This window comes from Ornithorhynchus anatinus, chromosome 7 (genome assembly GCF_004115215.2).
Source record: "Ornithorhynchus anatinus isolate Pmale09 chromosome 7, mOrnAna1.pri.v4, whole genome shotgun sequence".
Taxonomy (NCBI): Eukaryota; Metazoa; Chordata; class Mammalia; order Monotremata; family Ornithorhynchidae; genus Ornithorhynchus; species Ornithorhynchus anatinus.
Genome location: NC_041734.1, coordinates 80,466,538 through 80,490,712, shown reverse-complemented (window position 1 = coordinate 80,490,712; position 24,175 = coordinate 80,466,538). Strand labels below are relative to the sequence as shown.

General features: G+C 59.3%; 1 protein-coding gene across 1 annotated transcript in view; it reads right to left on the bottom strand.

The window, feature by feature from the left end:
* The window catches only part of HECW2 (HECT, C2 and WW domain containing E3 ubiquitin protein ligase 2), a 97,905-nt gene that overhangs the window by 51,864 nt on the left and 21,866 nt on the right, over window positions 1-24,175 (bottom strand). The window contains exons 5-12 of the mRNA XM_029069687.1: window positions 21,966-22,135; window positions 20,177-20,319; window positions 14,482-14,582; window positions 10,329-11,384; window positions 9,670-9,765; window positions 6,540-6,690; window positions 3,256-3,362; window positions 1,179-1,303 (exon numbers count right to left, since the gene is read on the bottom strand). Of these exons, the coding sequence (XP_028925520.1) occupies window positions 1,179-1,303; window positions 3,256-3,362; window positions 6,540-6,690; window positions 9,670-9,765; window positions 10,329-11,384; window positions 14,482-14,582; window positions 20,177-20,319; window positions 21,966-22,135 (1,949 nt within the window). The remainder of the gene's footprint in view (window positions 1-1,178; window positions 1,304-3,255; window positions 3,363-6,539; window positions 6,691-9,669; window positions 9,766-10,328; window positions 11,385-14,481; window positions 14,583-20,176; window positions 20,320-21,965; window positions 22,136-24,175) is intronic.

Genomic DNA, 24,175 nt, shown 5'->3' with positions numbered 1-24,175 from the left:
CGGCAGCGGGCACCGCCGCATCACGGGGGACGCCGGTGGGCACCGCCGCATCACGGGGCATGCCGGGGGCACCGCCGCCTCACGGGAGATGCCGGGGGGCGTCACCGCATCGCAGGGTACGCCAAGGGGCACCACCGGGGACGCCGGGGGGCACCGCCGCCTCACGGGTGTGCCGGGGGCGCCACCACTGCCTCATGAGTATGCCGGGGGCGCCACCGCCTCACAGGGTATGCCAGGGGGCACCACTGGAGACGCCGGGGGCACCGCTGCATCATGGGGGTGCCAGGGGCACCGCCGCGTCACGGGTATGCCAGAGGGCAGCACTGGGGACGCCAGGGGGCACCGCTGCATCATGCGGGTGCCAGTGGGCGCCACGGCATCACAGGGGATGCCGGGGGGCGCCACCGCATGGTGGGGACGCCGGGGGACCCCACCGCACCACAGGGCCGTGACCGACCCCGCCCCGCTTCCCACAGCAGCTCTCCCCACCCTCTCCCGCGAGAAGCAGCGCGGCCTACCGGGCGGGGCCCGGGCCCGGCAGCCGGGAGGTCATGGGTTCTAATCCCGCCGCCGCCGCCGCCCGTCTGCCGCGTCACCTCGGGCCAGTCGCTCCCCTTCTCCGGGCCTCGGTCCCCTCATCCGGAAAACGGGGGTCAAGACCGGGAGCCCCACCTCGGACAACCCGATGACCTCGTATCTCCCTCCGGCGCTTAGGAACGGCGCCCGGCACACAGCGAGCGCTCAACAAACGCCACCGTGATCGGCGGCGGCGGCGGGGCCGAGCGGACGCGGCTCGGGTCTGGAGGTCAGAGGGTCGCGGGCTCCCATCCCGGCTCCGCCACTCGTCCGCCGCGGGGCCCGGGGGGAGTCGCTTCGCTTCCCCTTGCCTCGGTTCCCTCCTCTGGGAAATGGGGACGAAGACCGTGAGGGGGACGGGGGACCGGGTCCGACCCCACTTGTCTGCATCTCCCCCGGCGCTTAGAACGGTGCCCGGCACGGAGTAAGCGCTCAACGGATAGCATTATTATCCTAATGACGATTATTACTGTCATCGTGCCCAGCCCGCCCCGCCTGCGGGGTCCTCCGCGATTCCTTCCCTCCTGGATTCACGGCGGGCGCGGGCACCTGGGGGGCGAGAGGCGGGCGCGGGCGGCAACGGGGGAGACGGGGGTACTCACGGGGTTCGAATGGAGCACGGTGAAGAACTCCGGGCTGATGAGAAACTTCACGGGAGGAGACTGTAAGAGTAGCGTCAGCCTGGATCGGGAGGTAGACTGAGGCAGCACGTTCTCCCGCCGGAAGTCTGGTGACGAGAAGGAGGATCCCGATGACCCCCGGGGTGCGCGTCGAGCGCTTCCTGCGGGTCGAGCCCTCCGCCGAGCGCCGGGCGGATGGGGTCGGACCCGCTCCCCGTCCCCCTCCGACGGGGGAGGGGACCGAGGCCCGGAGAGGCGAGGGCGCTCGCCCAAGTCACCCGGCGGAGCGGGATGAGAACCCGGGCCCGGGCTCTACCCACCGGGCCGCGGCGCTTCCCCTTCGAAGATCCACCTCCTCTCGGGGAAGCCCAGATCCGTTCGATCGTCTTTCCCGGGCGCTTACGGAGTGCAGAGCGCTGTACTGAGCGTTTGGGGGGGGGTGGGATGGGATCGGGGGGAGCGGGCGCGATGGGGTGGCGACCCTGGGACTTGGGATCTCGGGCGAGGCTCCGAAAGGGGAGAGAGGCTCTACTCTCCAAGCGCTCAGTCCAGTGCTCTGCACACAGTGAGCGCTCCATAAATTCAGTCATTTCTTCGATCGCACGTACCGAGCCCTCACTGCGTGCGGGGCACTGGACTAACGGCTTGGAAAGGGCCGAGATACGACCGAACGCATCAATGACTAGTAACGATCACGATGATGGCACGAGAAGCAGCGTGGGTCGGCGGGAAGAGCCCGGGCTCGGACGTCAGAGGTCATGAGTTCGAATCCCGGCTCTGCCACTCGTCAGCTGTGGGACCGTGGGCGAGTCGCTTCGCTTCGCTGGGCCTCGGTGACCTCCTCTGTAAAACGGGGATTAACTGGGAGCCCCACGTGGGACGACCCGACGACCCCGTATCTCCCCCGGCGCTTAGAACCGTGCTCGGCACCTAGCGAGCGCTTAACAGATACCGACGTTATCTGTTAAGCGCTTACTAGGTGCCGAGCCCGAAAAGCGGCACGGCGTAGGGGATAGAGCGCGGGCCTGGGAGTCTGGAGGTCACGGGTTCTAATCCCGGCTGGGCCACCTGTCCGCTGGGTGACCTCGGGCAAGTCGCTTCCCTTCTCTGGGCCTCAGTGGCCTCATCTGGAAAATGGGGGTGGAGACCGGGAGCCCCACGGGGGGACGGGGACTGGGTCCAACCCGATTTGCTTCTATCCACCCCAGCGCTTAGTAATGACACGAATAATAATGTTGGTATTTGTTAAGCGCTGACTAGGTGCAAAGCACTGTTCTAAGCGCTGGGGGGGGGACACAAGACGATCAGGTTGCCCCACGAGGGGCTCCCAGTTTTCATCCCCATTTTCCAGAGGAGGTCACTGAGGCCCAGAAAAGTGAAGCGACTCGCCCAGAGTCACCCGGCTGGCAGGCGGCGGAGCCGGGATTAGAACCCGCGACCTCTGACTCCCGAGCCCGGCCTCTTTTGACTGAGCCACGCTGCTTCTCAGCGCCTGGCGCTGCGCAGGGTGCCTGGCGCGTAGGAAGCGCTTGACAAATACCCCAAACGCCACCACCACCAAAAGAGGGGCTGAAAATGGAGGGAAAGGCTCAAAACGGCAGCCTCGAAGGGCGGCCCATCGGCTCTTCAAATCCCTTAGGCCCGGCCCCGTCCGCACGGGCCACCCGGGCCCGGTGCCCGTGAGCCCGGCTCCCTCGGGGGGGGGGTGGGATGACCCCGATCCGGCCCGCCCCCCTAAATCCAAGGGCTCCCCCCCCCCGGGGCTGACTCATTCATTCGTTCAATAGTATTTATCGAGCGCTTACTACGCGCGGAGCACCGTACCGAGCGCTTGGAATGGACAATTCGGTGAGGGCGACGATCTCTGCCCACTGACGGGCCCACGGTCTAATCGGGGGACCCGCCGGGGCCTCCGCCGCGCCATTCCCGCCTCCCCCTTTCCCGCAGGAAGCCTTGGGAAAGAGCCAGATTTTTCCCAAGCCCCCTAAGGGACCCCTCCTTCTCCCCAGGCCGGGGACGCGGCGGGCCCGGGGGTCCGGGGAAGGCCGGCCGCCCTCACCTGCGCCCGAAGGGTGGAAGTCCGGGTCGTCGGCGGAGCCGTCGAGGGCCGCGGCGGGTTCCTCGGCCGCCCGGTCGCCGGTCATCGTCCTGTGGATGCTCTGGTACCTGCGGGGGCGGCGGACGGTCACCCCTCGCACGTGGCGCCGGCCCCCGGCCCCGACGCCCACCGGACCCCCGGAGTCCGGGCCGCGTCCGGGTCCGCCTCGGCCGGGAGACCGATGACGACGGTGCCGTTTATGAAGCGGGCGGGGATCGTCCCTGTCTGTTGCCCAGTTGTACCTCCCCGGCGCTGAGCACCGTGCTCCGCACCCAGTAAGCGCTCCGTCGATAGAATCGAACGACTGATAATAATAATGCTGGCATTCGCGAAACGCTTCCCGTGTGCCAGGGGCTGTACTGAGCGCCGGGGTGGATCCGAGCAAATAGGGTTGGGTGCAGTCCCCGTCCCACGTGGGGCTCCCGGTCCCCATTTGCCGGGCGAGGGAACTGAGGGATAGAGAAGTGAAGCGACTGGCCCGAGGTCAAACGGAAGCCGGGCGGTGGGATTAGAACCCAGGACCTCTGACTCCCAGGCCCGGGCTCGACCCGCTACTCCGGCACTTAAGTCCATATCTGTCATCGATTTCTTGCTGATCACGTCTGTCTCCCCTGTTCAGACTGTCGGCTCGTTGTGGGCGGGGAATCTGTCTGTTCATCGTCCTGTCCCGACCGTTTAGTACGCTGCTCTGCAGCCAGAAAGCGCCCAGTAAATACAGCTGAATGAATGAATGGATTCAAAACGGGGATGAAGACGGGACAGGGACTGGGTCCAACGTGATGATCGCTGCGGGCGGGGAACGTGTCTGGTTATCGTCCTGTGGTCCTCTCCCAACCGCTCAGTACATTGTTCTGCACACAGAAGGCGCTCAATAAATACAGCTGAATGAATGAATGAATGAATTCAAAATGGGGATGAAGACGGGACAGGGACTGGGTCCAACGTGATGATCGCGGCGGGCGGGGAACGTGTCTGGTTATCGTCCTGTCGTCCCCTCCCAACCGCTCAGTACACTGTTCTGCACACACAAGGCGTTCAATAAATACGGCTGAATGAATGAATGAATCAATGAATGAATTCAAACTGGGGATTAAGACGGGACGGGGACTGGGTCCAACATCATGATCGTGGCGGGTGGGGAATGTGTCTGGTTATCGTCCTGCCGTCCTCTCCCAACCGCTTAGTACACTGTTCTGCACACAGAGGCGCTCAATAAATACGGCTGAATGAATGAATGAATGAATGAATTCAAAATGGGGATGAAGACGGGACGGGGACTGGGTCCAACGTGATGATCGTGGTGGGCGGGGAATGTGTCTGTCTATCGTCCTGTCGTCCTCTCCCAACCGCTCAGTACACTGTCCTGCACACAGAAGGCGCTCAATAAATACGGCTGAATGAACGGATGCGAAATCTCCCCAGGGCTCAGCCCAGTGCTCCGCACAGGGTCAGTGCTCACTAGCCTTGACTGAATGAATGAGGCCGGGCGTTGGCGAGGGAAGGGCCTAGACAAGCAGCGGGGCTCGGGGGAGAGAGCCCGGGCTGGGGAGTCCGACGTCATGGGTTCTAATAATAATAATAAAAATAATAATAATAATAATGTTGGCATTTGGTAAGCGCTTACTATGTGCCGGGCACTGTTCTAAGCGCTGGGGGAGATACGAGAAGCAGCGTGGCTCAGTGGAAAGAGCCCGGGTTTGGGAGTCAGAGGTCAGGGGTTTGAATCCCCCCTCTGCCATCTGTCAGCTGTGCGACTGTGGGCGAGTCACTTCACTTCTCTGGGCCTCAGTTCCCTCATCTGTCAAATGGGGACGAAGTCCGTGAGCCCCACAAGGGACAACCCGATGACCCTGTATCTCCCCCGGCGCTTAGAACGGTGCTCTGCACACGGTAAGCGCTTAACAGATACCAACGTTATTATTTTGGGGAAGCTGTATGGCTCGGTGGAAAGAGCCCCGGCTTTGGGAGTCAGAGATCATGGTTCGAATCCCGGCTCTGCCACTTGTCAGCTGTGTGACGGTGGGCGAGTCACTTCACTTCTCTGGGCCTCAGTTCCCTCATCTGTAAAACGGGCATGAAGACCGGGAGCCTCACGTGGGACGACCCGAGGACCCTGTATCTCCCCCAGCGCTCAGAACAGTGCTCTGCACGTAGTCAGCGCTTAACAAATACCAACATTATCGTTATTATTATTATTATTATTACAGGATAATCTGTTTGTCCCACGTGTCACAGTAGCGTGGCTCAGTGGAAAGAGCCCGGGCTTGGGAGTCAGAGGCGATGGGTTCGAATTCCGACTCTACCCCTTGTCAGCTGTGGGACTGTGGGCGAGTCACTTCACTTCTCGGTGCCTCAGTTCCCTCATCCGCAGAATGGGGATTAACTGTGAGCAGCACGTGGTACAACCTGATCACCCTGTAAATCTCCCCCAGCGCTTAGAACAGTGCTCTGCACATAGTAAGCGCTTAACAAATACCAACATTATTATTATTAATCCCCATTTTCCAGATGAGGGAACTGAGGCCCAGAGAAGTGAAGTGACTGGCCCAAAGTCACACAGCTAACAGGCGGCGGAGGTGGGATTAGAACCCATAACCCCCGACTCCCAAGCCCGGGCTCTTTCCACTGAAATCCTGGCTCCGCCGCTCGTCAGCTGGGTGACTTTGGGCAAGAAAAGCAGTGTGACTCAGTGGCAAGAGCCCAGGCTCGGGAGTTTGAGGTCATGGGTTCGAATCCAGACTCCACCCCTTGTCAGCTGTGTGACTGTGGACAAGTCACTTCACTTCTCTGGGCCTCAGTGACCTCATCTGGAAAATGCGAATTAACTGTGAGCCTCATGTGATTACCCCTGCGCTTAGAACAGTGCTCCGCACACAGTAAGCGCTTAACGAATACCAACATTATTATTATTAAGTCACTTCACTTCAACAGTATTTATTGAGCGCTTACTACGTGCACAGCACTGTACTAAGCCCTTGGAATGGGCAATTCGGCAACAGATAGAGACACTTCTCTGGATCCCCTCATCTGTCAAAAAGGGATGAAGACCGGGAGCCCCACGGGGGCCAACCTGATGACCTTGGATCCCCCCCCCCCCCCCCCGGCGCTTAGAACAGTGCTGGGCACATAGTGAGCGCTTAACAAGCACCATCATCATCATCATTATTATTATTAAGTGCCGCAAATGGAGGATCCGGTGATGAGGCCGTGCCAGTCGGGGGCGGCGGGGGCGGCGCGACGCTGACCGGCGGTTGAGCTGTTCCATCTGCTGGACGGAGTCGGAGCGCCGCAGCATCTGGGGGGCCGGGGGGGCCGTCGGCCGCTGCCACGTGGTCGTCCGGTTGACGTGGTCCACGTAGAACACCCGTCCGTGGCTGTCGATCCGCGCTTCCCAATCTGGGGCCGGACGGAAGGCCGGACGGTCACCGCCTCCCCCTCCGCCGACCGCCCCCAACCCTCCCCGGGTTCTCGTCCCCGCCCCGCCCGCCCCTCGGCCGGGCGCCCTCGGCCAGGTCGCTTCGCTTCCCCGGGCCCCGGCGCCCTCGCCTGGAAAATTCATTCGATCGCATTTAGCCAGCGCTTATTAGGGGCAGGGCACTGTACTAAGCGCTTGGAACGGACAATTGGGCAACAGAGCCGTTGGCGACAACGGTAAAACGGGGGTGGAGGCCGGGAGCCCCACGCGGGACGGGGACCGGGTCCAACCCGATCTGCTTTGCATCTACCCCAGTGCTTCGTACAGTTCGTACAGCTCGAATCCCGGCTCTGCCACTTGTCAGCTGTGGGACTGTGGGCAAGTCATTTAACTTCTCTGTGCCTCAGTGACCTCATCTGGAAAATGGGGATTAAGACCGTGAGCCCCACGTGGGACAACCCGATTCCCCTGTGTCTACCCCAGCGCTTAGAACAGCGCCCTGCACATAGTAAGTGCTTAACAAATACCAACATCATCATTATTATTATTATTCCTGGCACATAGTTAAGCGCTTAACGAATATCATTATTATTGTTTTCTGAAAAATGGGACTGGAGACCGTGAGCCCCACGCGGGACAGGGACTGGGTCCAACCCGATCTGCTTGTATCGGTCCCAGTGCTTAGGACAGTGCCTGGCACAGAGTTAAGCACTTAAATACCGTTATTATTATTATCTGGAAAATGGGGATGAAGACTGTGAATCTCACGTGGGACAACCTGATGACCTCTTCTCTACCCCGGTGCTTAGAACAGTGCTTGGCACAGACCAAGCGCTTAACAAACACCATCGTTATCATCATTATTACTATTATTATTATCGCCCCCGCCCTTCACCCGTCCCTTCTCCCCTTCCCTGATCCTCCTTTCCCTTCCCTCCCACATTCATCCATTTGTATTTATCGATAATAACGGTAAAATGTCCTATTTCTCTTTTCCGTCCCTCCCTGACCTCCCTCCCCCTCCCCACCTCGTCTACCCCCATTAATAATAATACTGATGGCATTTGTTAAGCGCTTACTCTGTGCCGAGCACCGTTCTAAGCGCTGGGGGAGATACGAGGTCATCGGGTCGTCCCCCGTGGGGCTCCCGGTCTTCAACCCCATTTGACGGATGAGGTCACTGAGGCCCAGAGAAGCGAAGCGGCTTGCCCGAGGTCACGCGGCACAGTGACTAGATATATACCCATCGTTTTATTATTTTATTGCCGTTGATTATCATGTTAATTATTAATTATATCATTAATTATAATACGATTGTGACCATTATTTTATCGATGACGTGTACATATCTGCAATTCTACCGATTCATATCGACGTCCGTCCACTTGTTTTGTCGTCCGTCTCCCCCCTTCTAGACCGTGAGCCCGTCGCCGGGCAGGGACGGTCTCTCTCTGTAGCCCAATGGTACTTTCCAAGCGCTCGGCACAGGGCTCCGCACCCGGCAAGCGCTCGGCGACTACGACGGAATGAACGAACCAAGTGGCGGGGCCGAATTAGAACCCGGGACCCTCTGCCTCCCCAGCCCGGGCTCTGCCCACTAGGCCACGCATTTACAACCAAACCCCCGTTTTCAAACCGGGGCAGAGGCCCCGGCACCGCGGTCCCTTCCCTGAGACGCCCTTTTTCCCTTTCCCCCGCCGGAGCCGGCCCTTCCTTTCCCTTTCTGCCCGCGCCTCCAGGGCCGCCTTGCGCGGGAAAAACGCCCGGCCTTTCCCCCGGCGTGTCACGCCACGGCGCCGCGCTTGGCGGCTCGGGGCCACAGCGTCACCACCTCCGAGAGAGCCGGTCCAAATGGCCGTCTGCCCGTCGGGGGGCTCCCGGCCCGCCCCGGACGCCCCCCTCCCACCCCTGCAGGGGGGCATCTGGGCTCCTGGCCGTGGAGTCCAGCGCTCTGCACGCGGTGAGCGCTCGATAAATAGGCCCGAAGGAATGGCCCGCGTGAAGATGGGCCTGCTTCGGGAAGGAGCGGCCTCGGGCAGTCGCTTTCCTGGCTTGGCCCCCCGCTCCGGCCCCACGACTCCCAGGGGTGCCCGCACCAAACGCCCTCCGGCCCGAGGCCTCGGCCACCCACGCGATCGCGGGCCCACCTCCTCCCGGAGGCCTTCCCTGCCTGCGCCCTCCTCTCCTCCCGCTCCCTTCCGCGTCGCCCCGTCTCGCTCCCTTTCTTCATCCCCCCTTTCCCGGCCCGCACCGCTCACGTCCACATCCCTCCTTTATTTCTTTCTATTCACGTCCGTCTCCCCCGCTCTAGACTGGCAGCTCGCTGTGGGCAGGGAATGTGTCTGTTTTTCTTTTTCATTCAGTGGTTCCATCGTACTTATTGAGCGCTGACCGTGTGCAGAGCACTGGACTAAGCCGTTGGAAAGTCCAACAGAGCAATAAAGAGAGACAATCCCCACACACAACGGGCTCGCAGCCCGGGCCGGGGGGAGACGGACGTGAATAGAAAGAAATAAAGGAGGGATGTGGCCGGCGGCGGAGGGGGGATGGAGAAAGGGAGGGAGTCGGGGCGACGCGGAAGGGAGCGGGAGGAGAGGAGGATGCAGTCAGGGAAGGCCTCCGGGAGGAGGTGGGACTTCGATAAGGCTTTGAAGGGGGGAGAGTCGTCGTCTGTGGGATGAGAGGAGGGAGGGCGTCCTTGGACAGAGGCGGGATGGGGGCCGGGGGTCAGCGACGAGACGGGCAAGAGAGTCCCGAGCGCTTAAAACAGTGCTCCGCACACGGTAAGCGCTCGCTAAATCCAACCGAATGAATGAAGGAGAAAATCAGGGTGGCTCCGGCTCTCCCCCGCCCTCCCCCGTCCCCGGCCGGGACCCCGGGGGCCGACGGCCCGTCGGCCGAGCGCCGCGTCCGCCTCCCGCGCCCGTCTCCGGTCCGCCGGCGCCCGGGGGGGTCCTCACCTGGGGGCAGGGCCTCGTCCACCCTCTGGTAGCGGGTCACGTCCTGGCGCACCGAGGGGAGCGACCGCAGTGGCTGGTGGCCGTTGGCTGGAGAACCTAGGGTGGGAGGGGAGAGGTCAGCGGGGCTCGTTTGGCGTCGCGGCCGCTGACCCGTGGCTCGGGGGAAAGACCCGGGTCCGCCGGTCCCGCCGCGGCACGTTCTTCCCAGGCGTTCGTGCATTCGATCGTATTTACTGAGCGCTCACTGCGTGCTAACCGCTTAATCCTCCCGCGGCCGGAAGACCAACCCCTCAATCTGCCCTTAAGTCCCGGCCAGAAAGCGCCGCGGAAACCCGTCTTCGGTCGATCGTATCGACTGAGCCCTCCCCGCGTGCGGGGAGCCGTACTGAGCGCTGGGGAGAGCCTAATACAACAGACCGGCCTCCGGGCAGAACCCTCCGGCCGTCTGTTCCTTAAAACGGCGTCCAGCTGGCGGAAAGAAGGGCAGGGCGGCCGACTACCGCTCGACGCCCGGCTCGGCCTCCGGCCCGGAGTCGACGCCCCGGGCCTCCGCGGGCCTCGGTTGCCCCCTCGGCGCGGCCCGCCCGCCCGCCCGCCCCCGTCCCCGCCTCTCGGGGCCGAGCCCAAGGGGCCGGCCGGCCCGCCGCCCGCTCACCCACCTCGGCCGAGGCCTCCGGTGGCGCCTTCGGCCGCCTCGGCCGCGCCGGGCCCGGCTTCGGCCGCGAGAGCCGGCTCCTCGCCCGAGGGCCGGTGGTCGGCGGGGGCGGCCCGTGGGCTCTCCCCGGGCCTCTGCCAGATTTCCTCTTCCTCCTCGTCCTCCTCCTCCTCCCGGGCGCCCGGCCCGACGGCCCCTTCCTCCGAATGGTCGGGCAGCCTCACGGCCGGCAGGGAGCCCGGGGTCCGCGGCGCCTCCGCCCCCCCGGGCTCCCCCTCGGCGGGGTCCCGGGCGGGGGGCGGACCGGCGTCCCCGTCCTCGCGGCCGGGGGTGGGCGGGCGAGGGCCGGGCGCGGGGGTCTCCCGGCCGTGGCTCGGGGCCTCGGCGGCCGGGCCGGCCTCCCCGCCTTCGCCCGGGCCACGTGCCGGGGAGCCGGCCTCCGGCTCCGGCCGGGAGGGCCCGGCCTCCGGGGACCCCTCCCGCCCGGGGGCCGGGGCCGACCCTTCCTCCTCCGGCTCGGGGGGACCCAGGGGGCCGGCGGCCCCCTCCGGGCCGGGGTCCGCGGCCTCCGACGGGGCGGCCCCGGCCCGGCTCCGCCCGCCGTCGAGCATGAGCAGGCCCTTGTCCTCGTCCGAGGAGGCCGGCGAGGCCGGGCCCGGCCCCGAGTCGTGGTCCTCCTCGTCCGAATCGATGTGCAGCATGGCGCTCAGCCGGGTGTCCGTGGGGAAGCTGCTCCTCAGCTTGGGGGACGCCCCCGGGGGCCGGGCCGGGCCGCCCGGGCCATCCCGGCGCCCCGAACGCGGGGACGCCGCCTCGCCCGGCCCGGGGGCGTCGAGGTTGGCATCGCGGGCGCGGCCGGGACTCTCTGCCGGGGCGGCCTCCTCCTCCGCGCCCGCACCGTTGGGGCAGCTGGGACCCTCCGGGGGTTGCCGGTGGTGCCGGCGATGCTCTTCTTCCTCCTCCTCCTCCTCCTCCTCCTCTTCTTCGTCAGAGGGGCTCCCCAGGTCCCCGTTCACGGCGCCCGCACCCAGCAGGGCCCCCACGGCCTCCGCCGACGTCTCTGCACCGGGATGAGACAAGGAGGCGTCCGCCGGTCGTTCGACCCTACGTACTGAACGCTCACCGCGTGCAGAGCACTGTACCGAGCGCCTGGGAGGGGACGACAGAAGGAGAAACAGACGCGCCCTGCCCACCGCGAGCTCACAGTCGAGAGGGGGAGACGGACGTGGCCAGTCCCAAGCGGGACGGGGACACTATCCAACCCATTTCGCTTGTAATAATAATAATGGTGGTATTTGTTCAGCGCTTACTATGTGCCAAGCACTGTTCTAAGCAGTGGGGGAGATACAGGTTAGTCAGTGCTGAAGAAATACCAAAGGAAAATAAAACACAGTAAACGCTGAAGAAAAACCAATGGAAAAGAAAACATAGTAAGTGCTGAAGAAATACCAAAGGAAAATAAAACACAGTAAACGCTGAAGAAAAACCAATGGAAAAGAAAACATAGTAAGCGCTGAAGAAATACCAATGGAATAGAAAATATAGTAAGCGCAGAAGAAATAGCAGTGGAATAGAAAATATAGTAAGCGCTGAAGAAATACCAATGGAATAGAAATATAATAAGTGCTGAAGAAATACCAATGGAATAGGAAATATAGTAAGCGCTGAAGAAATACCCAGTGGAAAAGAAAATATAGTAAGCGCAGAAGAAATAGCAATGGAATAGAAAATATAGTCAACGCTCAAGAAATACCAATGGAATAGAAAATATAGTAAGCGCTCAAGAAACACCAATGGGAAAAAAAACAGTAAGCGTTGAAGAAATACCAATTAAAAAAAAACATAGTAAGCACTGAAGAAATACCAATTTAAAAAAAAACTATAGTAAGCACTGAAGGAATACCAATGGAATAGAAAACACGGTAAGTGCTGAAGAAATACCAATGGAATAGAAAATATAGTCAGCACTGAAGAAATACCAATGGAATAGAAAATATAGTCAGCGCTGAAGAAATAGCAATGGAATAGAAAATATAGTCAGCGCTCGAGAAATACCAATGGAATAGAAAATATAGTAAGCGCTCAAGAAACACCAATGGGAAAAAAAACAGTAAGCGTTGAAGAAATATCAATTAAAAAAAACCCATAGTAAACACTGAAGAAATACCAATTAAAAAAAAAACTATAGTAAGCACTGAAGAAATACCAATGGAATAGAAAACACAGTAAGTGCTGAAGAAATACCTGTGGAATAGAAAACATAGTAAGCGCTGAAGAAATACCAATGGAATAGAAAATATAGTAAGCGCAGAAGAAATACCAATGGGAAAAAAAAAGATTAAGCGCTGAATACCAATTAAATAAAAAACCATAGTAAGTGCTGAAGAAATACCAATTAAAAAAACTATAGTAAGCACTGAAGAAATAACAATGGAATAGAAAACATGGTAAGCGCTGAAGAAATACCAATGGAATAGAAAACATGGTAAGCGCTGAAGAAATACCAATGGAACAGAAAATATAGTAAGCGCTCGAGAAATACCAATGGAAAATACAAACATAGTAAGCGCTGAAGAAATACCTGTGGAATAGACAACATAGTAAGCGCTGAAGAAATACCAATGAGAAAAACAAACACAGTAAGCGCTGAAGAAATATCAATGGAACAGAAAATATAGTAAGCGCTGAAGAAATACCAATGGAATAGAAAACATAGTAAGCACTGAAGAAATACCAACTGAAAAGAAAACTTGGTCAGCGCTGGAGAAATACCAATGGAAGAGAAAACATAGTAAGCGCTGAAGAAATACCAATGCCTCCCGCCTCAAGGACGTCTCCACCCGGACGTCGGCCCGCCACCTAAAACTCGACGCGAGCGAGACCGAGCTCCTCGTCTTCCCTCCCGAGCCCGGTCCTCTCCCGGACTTCCCTATCGCCGTGGACGGCGCGACCGTCCTTCCCGTCTCTCGGGCCCGCGATCTCGGTGTCGTCCTCGACTCGTCTCTCTCGTTGGCCCCACGCGTCCCGTCCGTCGCCGAGACCCGCCGGTCTCACCTCTACGATATAAAAGCGCCCCCTCCTCTCCACCCGGACGGCCACCTCACCGCTACGGGCTCTCGTCATATCCCGGCTAGACTACCGTGTCGGCCTCCTCTCCGACCTCCCTTCCTCCTCTCTCGCCCCGCTCCGGTCTATCCTTCGCTCCGCCGCCCGGCTCATCTTCCCGCAGAGACGCCCTGGGCCCGTCACTCCCCTTCTTAAACGACTCCGGCGGTCGCCCGTCGACCTCCGCTCCGAACAGAAACTCCTCACTCTGGGCTTCGAGGCCGTCCGTCACCTCGCCCCTTCCTACCTCTCCTCCCTTCCCTCTTCCCACCGGCCGCCCCGCACGCCGCGCTCCTCCGCCGCCCGCCTCCTCGCCGTCCCCCGGTCTCGCCCGTCCGGCCGTCGACCCCCGGGCCGCGTCCTCCCGCGGTCCCGGAAGGCCCTCCCTCCTCGCCTCCGCCGGACCGATTCTCTTCCCCTCTTCGAAACCCTACTGAAAACTCACGTCCTCCGAGAGGCCTTCCCGGACCGAGCTCCCCTTCTCCCTCTACTCCCTCTACCGCCCCCCCTTCGCCTCTCCGCGGCTTAATCCTCTTTTCCCCCCATCTCCCTCCGCTCCTCCCCCTCTCCCTTCCCATCCCCTCGGCACCGTACTCGTCCGCTCGACCGTATATATTTCCGTCACCCTATTTATTTTGTTAATGAAACGTGCATCGCCTCGATTCTATTCGGTCGCCATCGTTTTTACGAGACGTCCTTCCCCTCGACTCTATCTATCGCCATCGTTCTCGTCCGTCCGTCTCCCCCGATCGGACCGTCTCTATCTGTTGCCGACTCGTTCGTTCCGAGCGCTCGGTCCGGTGCTCTGCACATAGTAAGCGCTCAATAAATACTATTGAATGAATACCAATGGAATAGAAAACATAGTAAGCGCTGAAGAAATACCGATGGAAAAGAAAATATAGTAAGCGCTGAAGAAATAGCGATGGAATAGAAAACATAGTAAGCGCTGAATACCAATGGAAAAAACATAGTAAGGGGTGAAGAAATACCAACGGGAAAGAGAAAGAGAGAACGAGATTTCCGGCGGAGGGTCCGCGGCGGCGGCTCACCTTCGTGGGCGGAGGAGGAGACGTCCACCTTGAACTGCAGGTAGCCGCTGACGTGGTCCGCCGGGAGCCTCCGGCCGAGGCTGTAGCTCAGCATCTGGTCGCTGCGGGGACCGAAACGCCCGGTTCCAGGAGCTTCCGGAATCTCCCCCCCTTCCCCTCCTTCCCCTCCTCTCGGAGACCACGTGCCCTCCGATTTTCGGGATCGTCCAAATCCCAGAATGCGGCGCTTTGGGTTTTGGTTTTTTTTGGTTATTTTATGATATCTGTTAAGCGCTCACAAGGTGCCGGGCGCCGTGCTGAGCGCCGGGGTGGAGCCGAGGTAATGGGGTTGGGCACGTCCCCCGTCCCGCACGGGGCTCACGGTCTTCACCTCCACTTGCGTAGGTGAGGGAGCGGGAGCTAAGGGAAGGGAAGTGACTCGCCCAGGGTCACACAGCAGACAGGTGGGGGGAGGCGGGATTAGAACCCAGGTCCTGCTGACCCCCAGGCCCGGGCTCTACCCGCTGGGCCGCGCTGCCTCTCGGGGTTGGACCTTGCCAATTAGCAGCCTCTCCTTTCTGCGTCGCCTGGACTCGGTCCCTTCACTCGTCCCCCGCCCCGGAGCCCTGGCCAGGGCCTCAGAAGGCCCTGGGTTCTAATCCCGGCTCCGCCACGTGTCGGCCGGGTGACCTTGGGCCAGTCACTTCACTTCTCTGGGCCTCGGTTCCCTCATCTGCCAAATGGGGATGGAGGCCGCGAGCCCCACGGGGGACGGGGACTGGGTCCCACCTATCTTGGGGAAGCAGCGTGGCTCAGTGGAAAGAGCCCGGGCTTCGGAGTCGGAGGTCGTGGGTTCGACTCCCGGCTCTGCCACTCGTCGGCTGGGTGACCGTGGGCGGGTCGCTTCACTTCTCTGTGCCTCAGTGACCTCATCTGTAAAATGGGGATGTACTGTGAGCCCCACGTGGGACGACCCGATGACCCCGTATCTCCCCCAGCGCTTAGAACGGTGCCCTGCACATAGTAAGCGCTTAACAAATACCAACATCATTATTATTATTATGATCTTGTATCTACACCAGCGTTTAGTACAGTGCCTGGCACGTAGGAAGAGCTTAGCAAATACCACAGATCCCACCATGCTCGAACCACTGACTTCGTGCCAAAGAGAAGCCGTCTGTGAATGATTCCAGGGCAATGTGGCCTAGTAGAAAGAACTTGGGATGAGGAGAGAGGGGGCCCGAAATTCCACTCCGAGCTCAGCCACTGGCCAGTCATGGGATTGCTCACTTAATAATAATAATAATAATAATAATGATAATAATGATGATATCTGTTAAGTCCTTACTCCGTGTCAAGCATGGTTCTAAAACCTGGGGTAGATACGAGTTAATCAAGTTGGACACAGTCCCCGTCTCGCAGTCAGCGGGGCTCAGCGGCAAGAGGCCGGGCTTGGGAGTCCGAGGTCGTGGGTTCTAATCCCGGCTCCGCCGCTCGTCAGCTGTGGGACTCGGCCAAGTCGCTTCTCTGGGCCTCAGTTCCCTCATCCGCAAAATGGGGATGAAAACTGGGAGCCTCACGGGGGACGACCTGATGACCCCCGTATCTCCCCCGGTGCTTAGAACAGTGCTCTGCACATAGTAAGCGCTTAACAAATACCATCATCATCATCATCATCATCATTATTATTATTAGAGTCTTAATCCCCATTTTACAGATGAGGGAACTGAAGCATGAAGAAGTGAAGTGACTTCCCTCAGGTCAGCCAGCAGACCAGTGGTAGAGCCGGCATTAGAACCCGGGTCCTGCTGAGTCCCAAGGCCTGGGCTCTAGGTTCAAGCTACTTCCTTGGGCCAAAAATCTCTAGCGGCTGCCCAGCATCCTCCGTATCGAGCAAAAACTCCTCACTCTTGGCTTTATAAAGGCGTCCATCCCCCGGCCCGCTCCGACCCCCCCCCCCCCGTCCTCCACCACGGCAGCGCGCACGCTCCGCTCCTCCGCCGCCGCTCGCCTCCTCCCCGGGCCGCCTCCTCGCCCGTCCCGCCGTCGGCCCCCGGCCCGCGTCCTCCCGTTGACCCGGAACGCCCTCCTCACGTCCACCACCCTCACTCTCTTCCCCCTTTCTGAGCGCTCACCTCCTCCGGGAGGCCTTCCCGGACCGAGCCCTCCCTTTCCCTCCGCCTCTTCCCCTCCCCGTCGCCCCGACTCCCTCCCTCCGCTCTTCCCCCCTTCCCCGCCCCACACCACTTGTTTATATTTGTGTACATTATTTATTACTCTACTTTATTAATGATGTGCAGCTAAGTCATGGGTTCTAATCCCGATCCGTCAGCTGTGTGACCTTGGGCAAGTCACTTCACTTCTCTGGGCCTCAGTTCCCTCATCTGGAAAATGGGGATTAAGACCGTTCGTCACGCTTGGGACAGTCGGGTCATCTTTAGACCGTGCGCCCGTCAAACGGCAGGGCCCGTCTCTATCTGTTGCCGACTTGTTCATTCCAAGCGTTTAGTACAGTGCTCTGCACATAGTAAGCGCTCAATAAATCCTATTGAATCTTGCAGCCCCCCACCCCAGTGCTTAGAACAGTGTTTCGCACAGAGTAAGCGCTAAACAAATATCACCACCGTCATCATCATCTACGGTTCTATTTATCTATTCTGATGGTTTTGATGCCCGTCTACTTGTTCTGTTTCGTTGTCTGTCTCCCCTCTTCTAGACCGTGAGCCCGTCACCGGGCAGGGATCGTCCCTATCTGTTGCCGAAGCGTCCTTTCCGAGCGTTCAGCACAGTGCTCTGCGCACAGTAAGCGCTCGATAAAGACGATCGAATGAATGACTGGGCCTCGGTGTCTTCACCTGCAAAATGGGCCTAAGACACCGGCTCTCTCTCCCTCTTAGACCGTGAGCCCTACGAAGGACGGGGAACAAGTCCAAGCTGATTATCTTGCAGCTGCCCCAGCATTTAGCACAGTGCTTTTGCCCCTCCAAAGTGCTTAATGAACCCCATCATTATGAGGCCAATTACGTGATTTATGCACCTGCTCCAACACTGCCCCCTGGTGGCAGTCGATAGGTAAAAGCCCCCCCAGCTTGGCCAAGGTCAAAGCTGCTGGATAATAATGATAATAATAATAATAATAATAGTATCAGTACATATAATTATATGTTATATTATCTATAAAATTATTATTTAATGATGGCGTTTGTTAAGCGCCTACTATGAGCCGAGCACTGTTCTACGACGGCGTTTGTTAAGCGTTTACTATGTGCCAAGCACTGTTCTAAGCACTGGGGTAGGCACAAAGTCATCAGGTTGTCCCCCGTGGGGCTCAGTCTTCATCCCCATTTGACAGATGAGGGAACTGAGGCCCAGAGAAGTGAAGTGACTTGTCCAAGGTCACCCAGCTGACAAGTGGCGGAGGCGGGATTAGAACCCACCACCTCTGACTCCCAAGCCCGGCCTCTTTCCACTAGGCCACGCTGCTTCTCTAAACGGTTTTAAGGGCTTATTTAATAATGTCGGTATTTGTTAAGCGCTTACTATGTGCCGAGCACTGTTCTAAGCACTGGGGAAGCAGCGTGGCTCAATGGAAAGAGCACGGGCTTTGGAGTCAGGGCTCATGAGTTCGAATCCCAGCTCTGCCACTTGTCGGCTGTGTGACCGTGGGCGAGTCGCTTCACTTCTCTGTGCCTCAGTTCCCTCATCTGTAAAATGAGGATTGAGACTGTGAGCCCCACGTGGGACGACCTGATTCCCCTGTGTCTCCCCCAGTGCTTAGAACAGTGCTCGGCACATAGTAAGCGCTTAACAAATACCAACATTATTTATTATTATTATACAAGGTAATTAGGTTGAACCACATGAGGCTCAGTCTTCATCCCCATTTGACAGATGAGGGAACTGAGGCACCGAGAAGTGAAGTGACTCGCCCACGGTCCCACAGCTGACAGGGGGCAGAGCCGGGATTCGAACCCACGACCTCTCACTCCTAAGCCTGTGCTCTTTCCACTGAGCCGCGCTGCTTCTTTAAGCACTCACTGTGTGCCAGGCACTGTACTGAGCGCTGGGGTGGATACAAGCAGATCGGGTCGGACACAGTCCCCGTCCCTTGTGGGGCTCACGGCCTCAATCCCCATTTTACAGAGGAGGGAACTGAGGCTCAGAGAAGCGAAGCGACTTGCCCGAGGTCACGCAGCAGACGAGTGGCGGGGCCGGGATGAGAACCCATGACCTTGGGACGTAGGACGGGGAATGTGTCAGACCAGATCGCCTCGTATTGTCCCCAGCGCTTAGAGCAATGCTTGACACGTGAGAAGCTGAGAAGCCCAAGCCCGGGAATCAGGAGGCCCCGGGTTCTAATCCCGACTCCTCCACTTGTCTGCTGGGTGACCTTGGGCGAGTCACCTCACCTCTGTGGTTTTCGGTTCTCTCATCTGCAGAAATGAGGATTCAGTCCCCGTTCTCCCTCCTATTTAATGATAATAATAACGTCGGTATCTGTTAAGCGCTTACTATGTGCCGAGCACCGTTCTAAGCGCTGGGGGAGACACGGGGGCATCGGGCTGTCCCTCGGGGGGCTCACGGTCTTCATCCCCATTTGACAGATGAGGTCACCGAGGGACCGAGAAGTGAAGTGACTCTCCCAAAGTCACACAGATGACGGGTGGCGGAGCCGGGATTCGAACCCATGACCCTTGACTCCTAAGACCGTGCCCTTTCCACTGAGCCCCGCTGCTTCTCATGCTTCTCACTGCGTTTAGACCGTGAGCCCTACCTAGTAATAATAATAAAGGTGGTGGTTTTTGTCGAGCACTTACGAGGTGCCAGACTCTGTACCGAGCGCTGCTAGGGAGGATGCGAGCGAAGCGGGTGGGACACGGTCCCCCCGTGGGGCTCCCGGTCTCCCTCCCCATTTTCCAGATGAGGTCACTGAGGCCCAGAGAAGTGAAGCGACTGGCCCAGGGTCCCCCAGCGGCCGAGCGGCCAAGCCGGGGTTAGAACCCAGGACCTTCGGACTCCCAAGCCCGGGCCCTACCCACTGTACCGTCCTGCGAAGCGGCGAGGCTCAGTGGAAAGAGCCCGGGCTTTGGAGTCAGAGGTCATGAGTTCGAATCCCGGCTCGGCCACTCGTCAGCTGGGGGACCGTGGGCGAGTCACTTCACTTCTCTGGGCCTCAGTGACCTCATCTGGAAAATGGGGATTAGCTGTGAGCCTCACCTGGGACAACCTGATTCCCCTGTGTCTACTACCCCAGTGCTTAGAACAGTGCTCTGCACCTAGTAAGCGCTTAACAAATACCAACATTATTATTTTATTATTATGATTACCCCAGCGCTTAGAACAGTGCTCTGCACCTGGTAAGCGCTTACCAAATCCCAACATTATTATTAGCTCGTCCCCATCACTCAGTAGTATTTATTGAGCGCTTACTAGGTGCAGAGCACTTTACTACCGGTAACAGATAAGAGACGGTCCCTGCCCTCCGACGGGCGCACGGTCTGATCGATCCCGGCGCTCACTACGGTGCTCGACACCCAGTAAGCGCCTTCCAGGCAAAGGCAGCGAGGGCTTCGACAAACCTTCCGGGGCGAAGGGGATTCTGGCGAAGGAAGCGACGGGGTTCGGCGCGGGACGGGGAGGGGTGGGGGGGGGGGGGGTCCAGCAAACGCGCGCCACTCGAACTCAAAGCTCCGCCGGTAATAACTTAACTGTTTACCCAATGACTTGGAGTTCCAGGAGCCTCTGGATGGGCAGGGTCAGCTTTCCCAGGAAGCGCTTGATGATGGGACGGCTTTTGGCGAATTTGTCTTTGATCTCAATCTCCAAGACGTCGGTGACGAGCGCCACGAAGGAGTATTTCTGGGAAGGAGAGGGCGGGTCCGTCAGGCCGGCTCTTCAACGCCCCCGGGGACGGCGTACTGAGCGCTCAACGGCTTCGTTCGGGTCCCCGGCACACGGTGAGCGCTCAGCGAATGCCATCGTTATTAACATCGATTAGACCGTGAGCCCGTCGTCGGGCAGGGATCGTCTCTGTCGCCGAATTGTGATAATAATAATAACAAATGTCGGTATCTGGTAAGCGCTCACTATGTGCCGAGCACTGTTCTAAGCGCTGGAGATATAGGGTCATCGGGTCGTCCCACGTGAGGCTCCCGGTCTTCATCCCCATTTTCCAGATGAGGTCAGTGAAGCGACTCGCCCACAGTCACCCAGCTGACGAGTGGCAGAGCCGGGATTCGAACCCGTGACCTCCGCCTCCCAAGCCGGGGCTCTTTCCAAGCGCTTAGTACGGTGCTCTGCACCAAGTAAGCGCCCAATAGATACTACTGAACGAATGTCCGTCTCCCGCTCTAGCCCGGAAGCTCGTCCGGCCGTTCCTTCGCCCGTTCTTTCCATCGCGTTTTTAATGATAATTATTATTAACGGCATCGGTTAAGCGCTTCCCATGTGCCAAGCCCTGTTCTAAGCGCTGAGGGACATGCGAGGTCGTCGGGTCGTCCCTCGTGGGGCTCACGGGCTTCGTCCCCATTGTACAGATGGGGTCACTGAGGCACGGGGAAGTTAAAGTGGCTCGCCCCAAGTCACACAGCCGACGAGCGGCGGAGCCGGGATGAGAACCCACGACCTCCGACTCCCAAGCCAGACGTTAAGACAGACGTTATTATTAAGAATGATGATGATGATGATGATAGAGCAGCAGCGTGGCTCAGTGGAAAGAGCCCGGGCTTGGGAGTAAGAGGTCACGGGTTCGAATCCCAGCTCTGCCGCTCGTCAGCTGCGGGACCGTGGGCGAGTCACTTCACTTCTCGGTGCCTCAGTTCCCTCATCTGTCAAATGGGGACGAAGACCGGGAGCCCCACGGGGGACGACCCGATGACCCTGTATCTCCCCCAGTGCTTAGAACGGTGCTCGGCGCAAAATGAGCGCTTAACAAATACCAACATTATTATTATTATTATTACTATAATGAGGATAATAATAATTATGGCATTTGTTAAGCGCTTACTATGTTGATTATATACAATTATCATTACGACGACGTATCTGTTTAGTGTTGCGCCGTCCTCTCCCGAGCCTTCAGTACAGTGCTCTGCACACGGGAAGCGCTCAATAAATAGGACGGGATGGATGGACGGGGCCAGATGGAGCCAGGGGGGGAAGGGGCCGGCCGGAGTCAGCTGGAACCGGAGGGAGTCAGACGATAATAATAACGATGACGATAATAATAATATCGGCATCTGTCAGGCGCTTCCTCCGTGCCAAGCACCGTCCTAAGCACCGGGGCGGATACGAGGTAATCGGACCGGGCACCGTCCCCGTCCCACCGGGAGGCAGGGCGCTCGCCGTCCCCGTCCCCATTTTCCAGATGAGGGAACCGAGGCCCGGGGAAGGGAAGCGGCCTCCCCCGGTCACACGGCGGCCGGGCGGCGGGATCGGAACCCGCGACCTCGGACTCCCGGGGCCGGCGGGAGGCGCGAGGGGAAGGGGCCGGGGGGAGGCGTCACCTCTCGGTGCCAGATGGGGTTGGTGGTGTTGCTGATGATGGTGGAGCGGCGCTCCTGGCCGTGGTGAGCGCAGGTGGGGAAGCTGCTCTTCTTCCCCGGCCGGATGGACATCTTGAGGTAGGGGTCCGGGTTGAAGAACATCCCCTTCTTCAGCCCGACGGCCCTGAGGTCTTCGACGCAGCGGACGCGGGCGGGGGCCGGAGGACGGGGACGGGCGGGAGCGGGAGGGAGAGGAGAAGGAAGAGGAGGAAGGCGAGGACGAGGAGGAGGAGGAGGATGACGGGCACGAGGAGGAGGAGGACGACGAGGAGGACGAGGAGGAGGAAGAGGAAGAAGACAAGGACGAAGAGGAGATGGAGGAGGAGGAGGACAAGGTGGATGACGAGGGGACGAGGACGAGGAGGAAGAGGAAGAGGAGGACGGGGGGGGACAAGGACAACGAGGAGGAAGACGAGGACGAGGAGGACGAGGACGATGAGGGGGACGAGGACAACGAGGAGGAGGAGGACGAGGACAACGAGGAGGAGGAGGACGAGGAGGACGAGGATGAGGACCAGGAGAAGCAAGAGGAAGAAGACAAGGACGAGGAGGAGGGCGAAGGGGACGAGGAGGAGGTGGAGGGGGAGGACAAGGAGGGCGACGAAGGGAAAAGGACGAGGAGGAAGAGGAGGAGGAGGACGAGGAGGAGGAGGAGCGGGACAAGGACAACGAGGAGGAGGAGGACGAGGACGAGGAGGACGAGGAGGACGAGGAGGAGGATGAGGACGAGGAGAAGGAAGAGGAAGAAGACAAGGACGAGGAGGAGGGCGAGGGGGACGAGGACGAGGAGGAGGGCGAGGGGGACGAGGACGAGGAGGAGGTGGAGGGGGAGGACAAGGAGGGCGACGAAGGGAAAAGGATGAGGAGGAAGAGGAGGAGGAGGACAAGGAGGAGGAGGAGGAGGAGGGGGATGAGGGGGACAGGACAATGAGGAGGAGGAGGACGAGGAGGAGGAGAAGGAGGATGAGGGGGACAAGGACAACAAGGAGGAGGAGGAGGAGGAGGAGGAGGAGGATGAGAAGGAGGAGGAGGACGAGGAGGAGGAGGACGACGAGAAGGAGGAGGAGAGCAAGGAAGAAGACGAGGAGGAGGACGACGAGAAGGAGGACGAGGAGGAGGACGAGGAGGGTGAGAAGGAGGAGGACAAGGAGGAGGAGAACGAGGACGGCGAGGAGGAGGGCAAGGAGGAGGCGGAAGAGGAGGACGAGGACGAGGGGGAGGAGGGGGAGGGAAGGGAAGAAGGCAAGAAGGGCGAGGAGGAGGAGGACGAAGAGAAGGGCAAAGAGGAGGAGGATGAGGAGGACAATGAGGAGGACAATGAGGAGGATAAGGACGAGGAGGAGGACGAGGAGGACGAGGAGGAAGAGGAGGAGGACAGGGAGGGGGACAGTGACAGGGAGGAGGATGAAGACAGGGAGGAGGACGGGGAGAAGGGGATGGGGAGGAGGGAGATGGAGGCGGGGGAGGATGAGACCGGGGGAGGAGGAAGGGGCGGAGAGGAGGCCAAGTGACTGTCGGTGCTTTTTGGACCCTAAACCCGTGGTCCAGCTGCCCAGTGCTTAGTACAGTGTCTGCCACCTAGTAAGCGCTAAACAAATACCATCATTATTATCGTTATTATTATCTCCGACACCCGTGGAGGCCACGTTGGCCTAGGCCCGTCCCAGGACACGTGAGGCCTGGGTACACTCGATACTAGCAATAACGATTTAAAATTACGGTATTTGTTAAGCACTTACTACGTGCCAGGCACCGTCCTAAGCGCTGGGGTGGATACAAGGAAATCCGGTTGGACCCGGTCCCCGTCCCACGTGGGGCTCACCCCCCCCCACCCCCGTTTTCCAGATGAGGGAACCGAGGCCCAGGGAAGTGAAGTGACTTGCCCGAGGTCACACGGCAGACAAGTTGGCAGAGCTGGGACCGGAACCCGGGTCCTTCCGACTCCCGGGCCCGGGCTCTGCTTCTTTACTGAGCACTTACACTGAGCACTGTACTAGACGCTTTATTTCATCGTATCTGTTAAGGGCTTACTACGTGCCAGGCACTGTATATTAAGCGCTGGGGTGGATCCGAGCCAATCGGGTCGGCCGCGGTCCCCGTCCCCCGTGGGGCTCACGGTCTTCAACCCCATTGTACAGAGGAGGGAACTGAGGCACAGAGATCACTTGGAG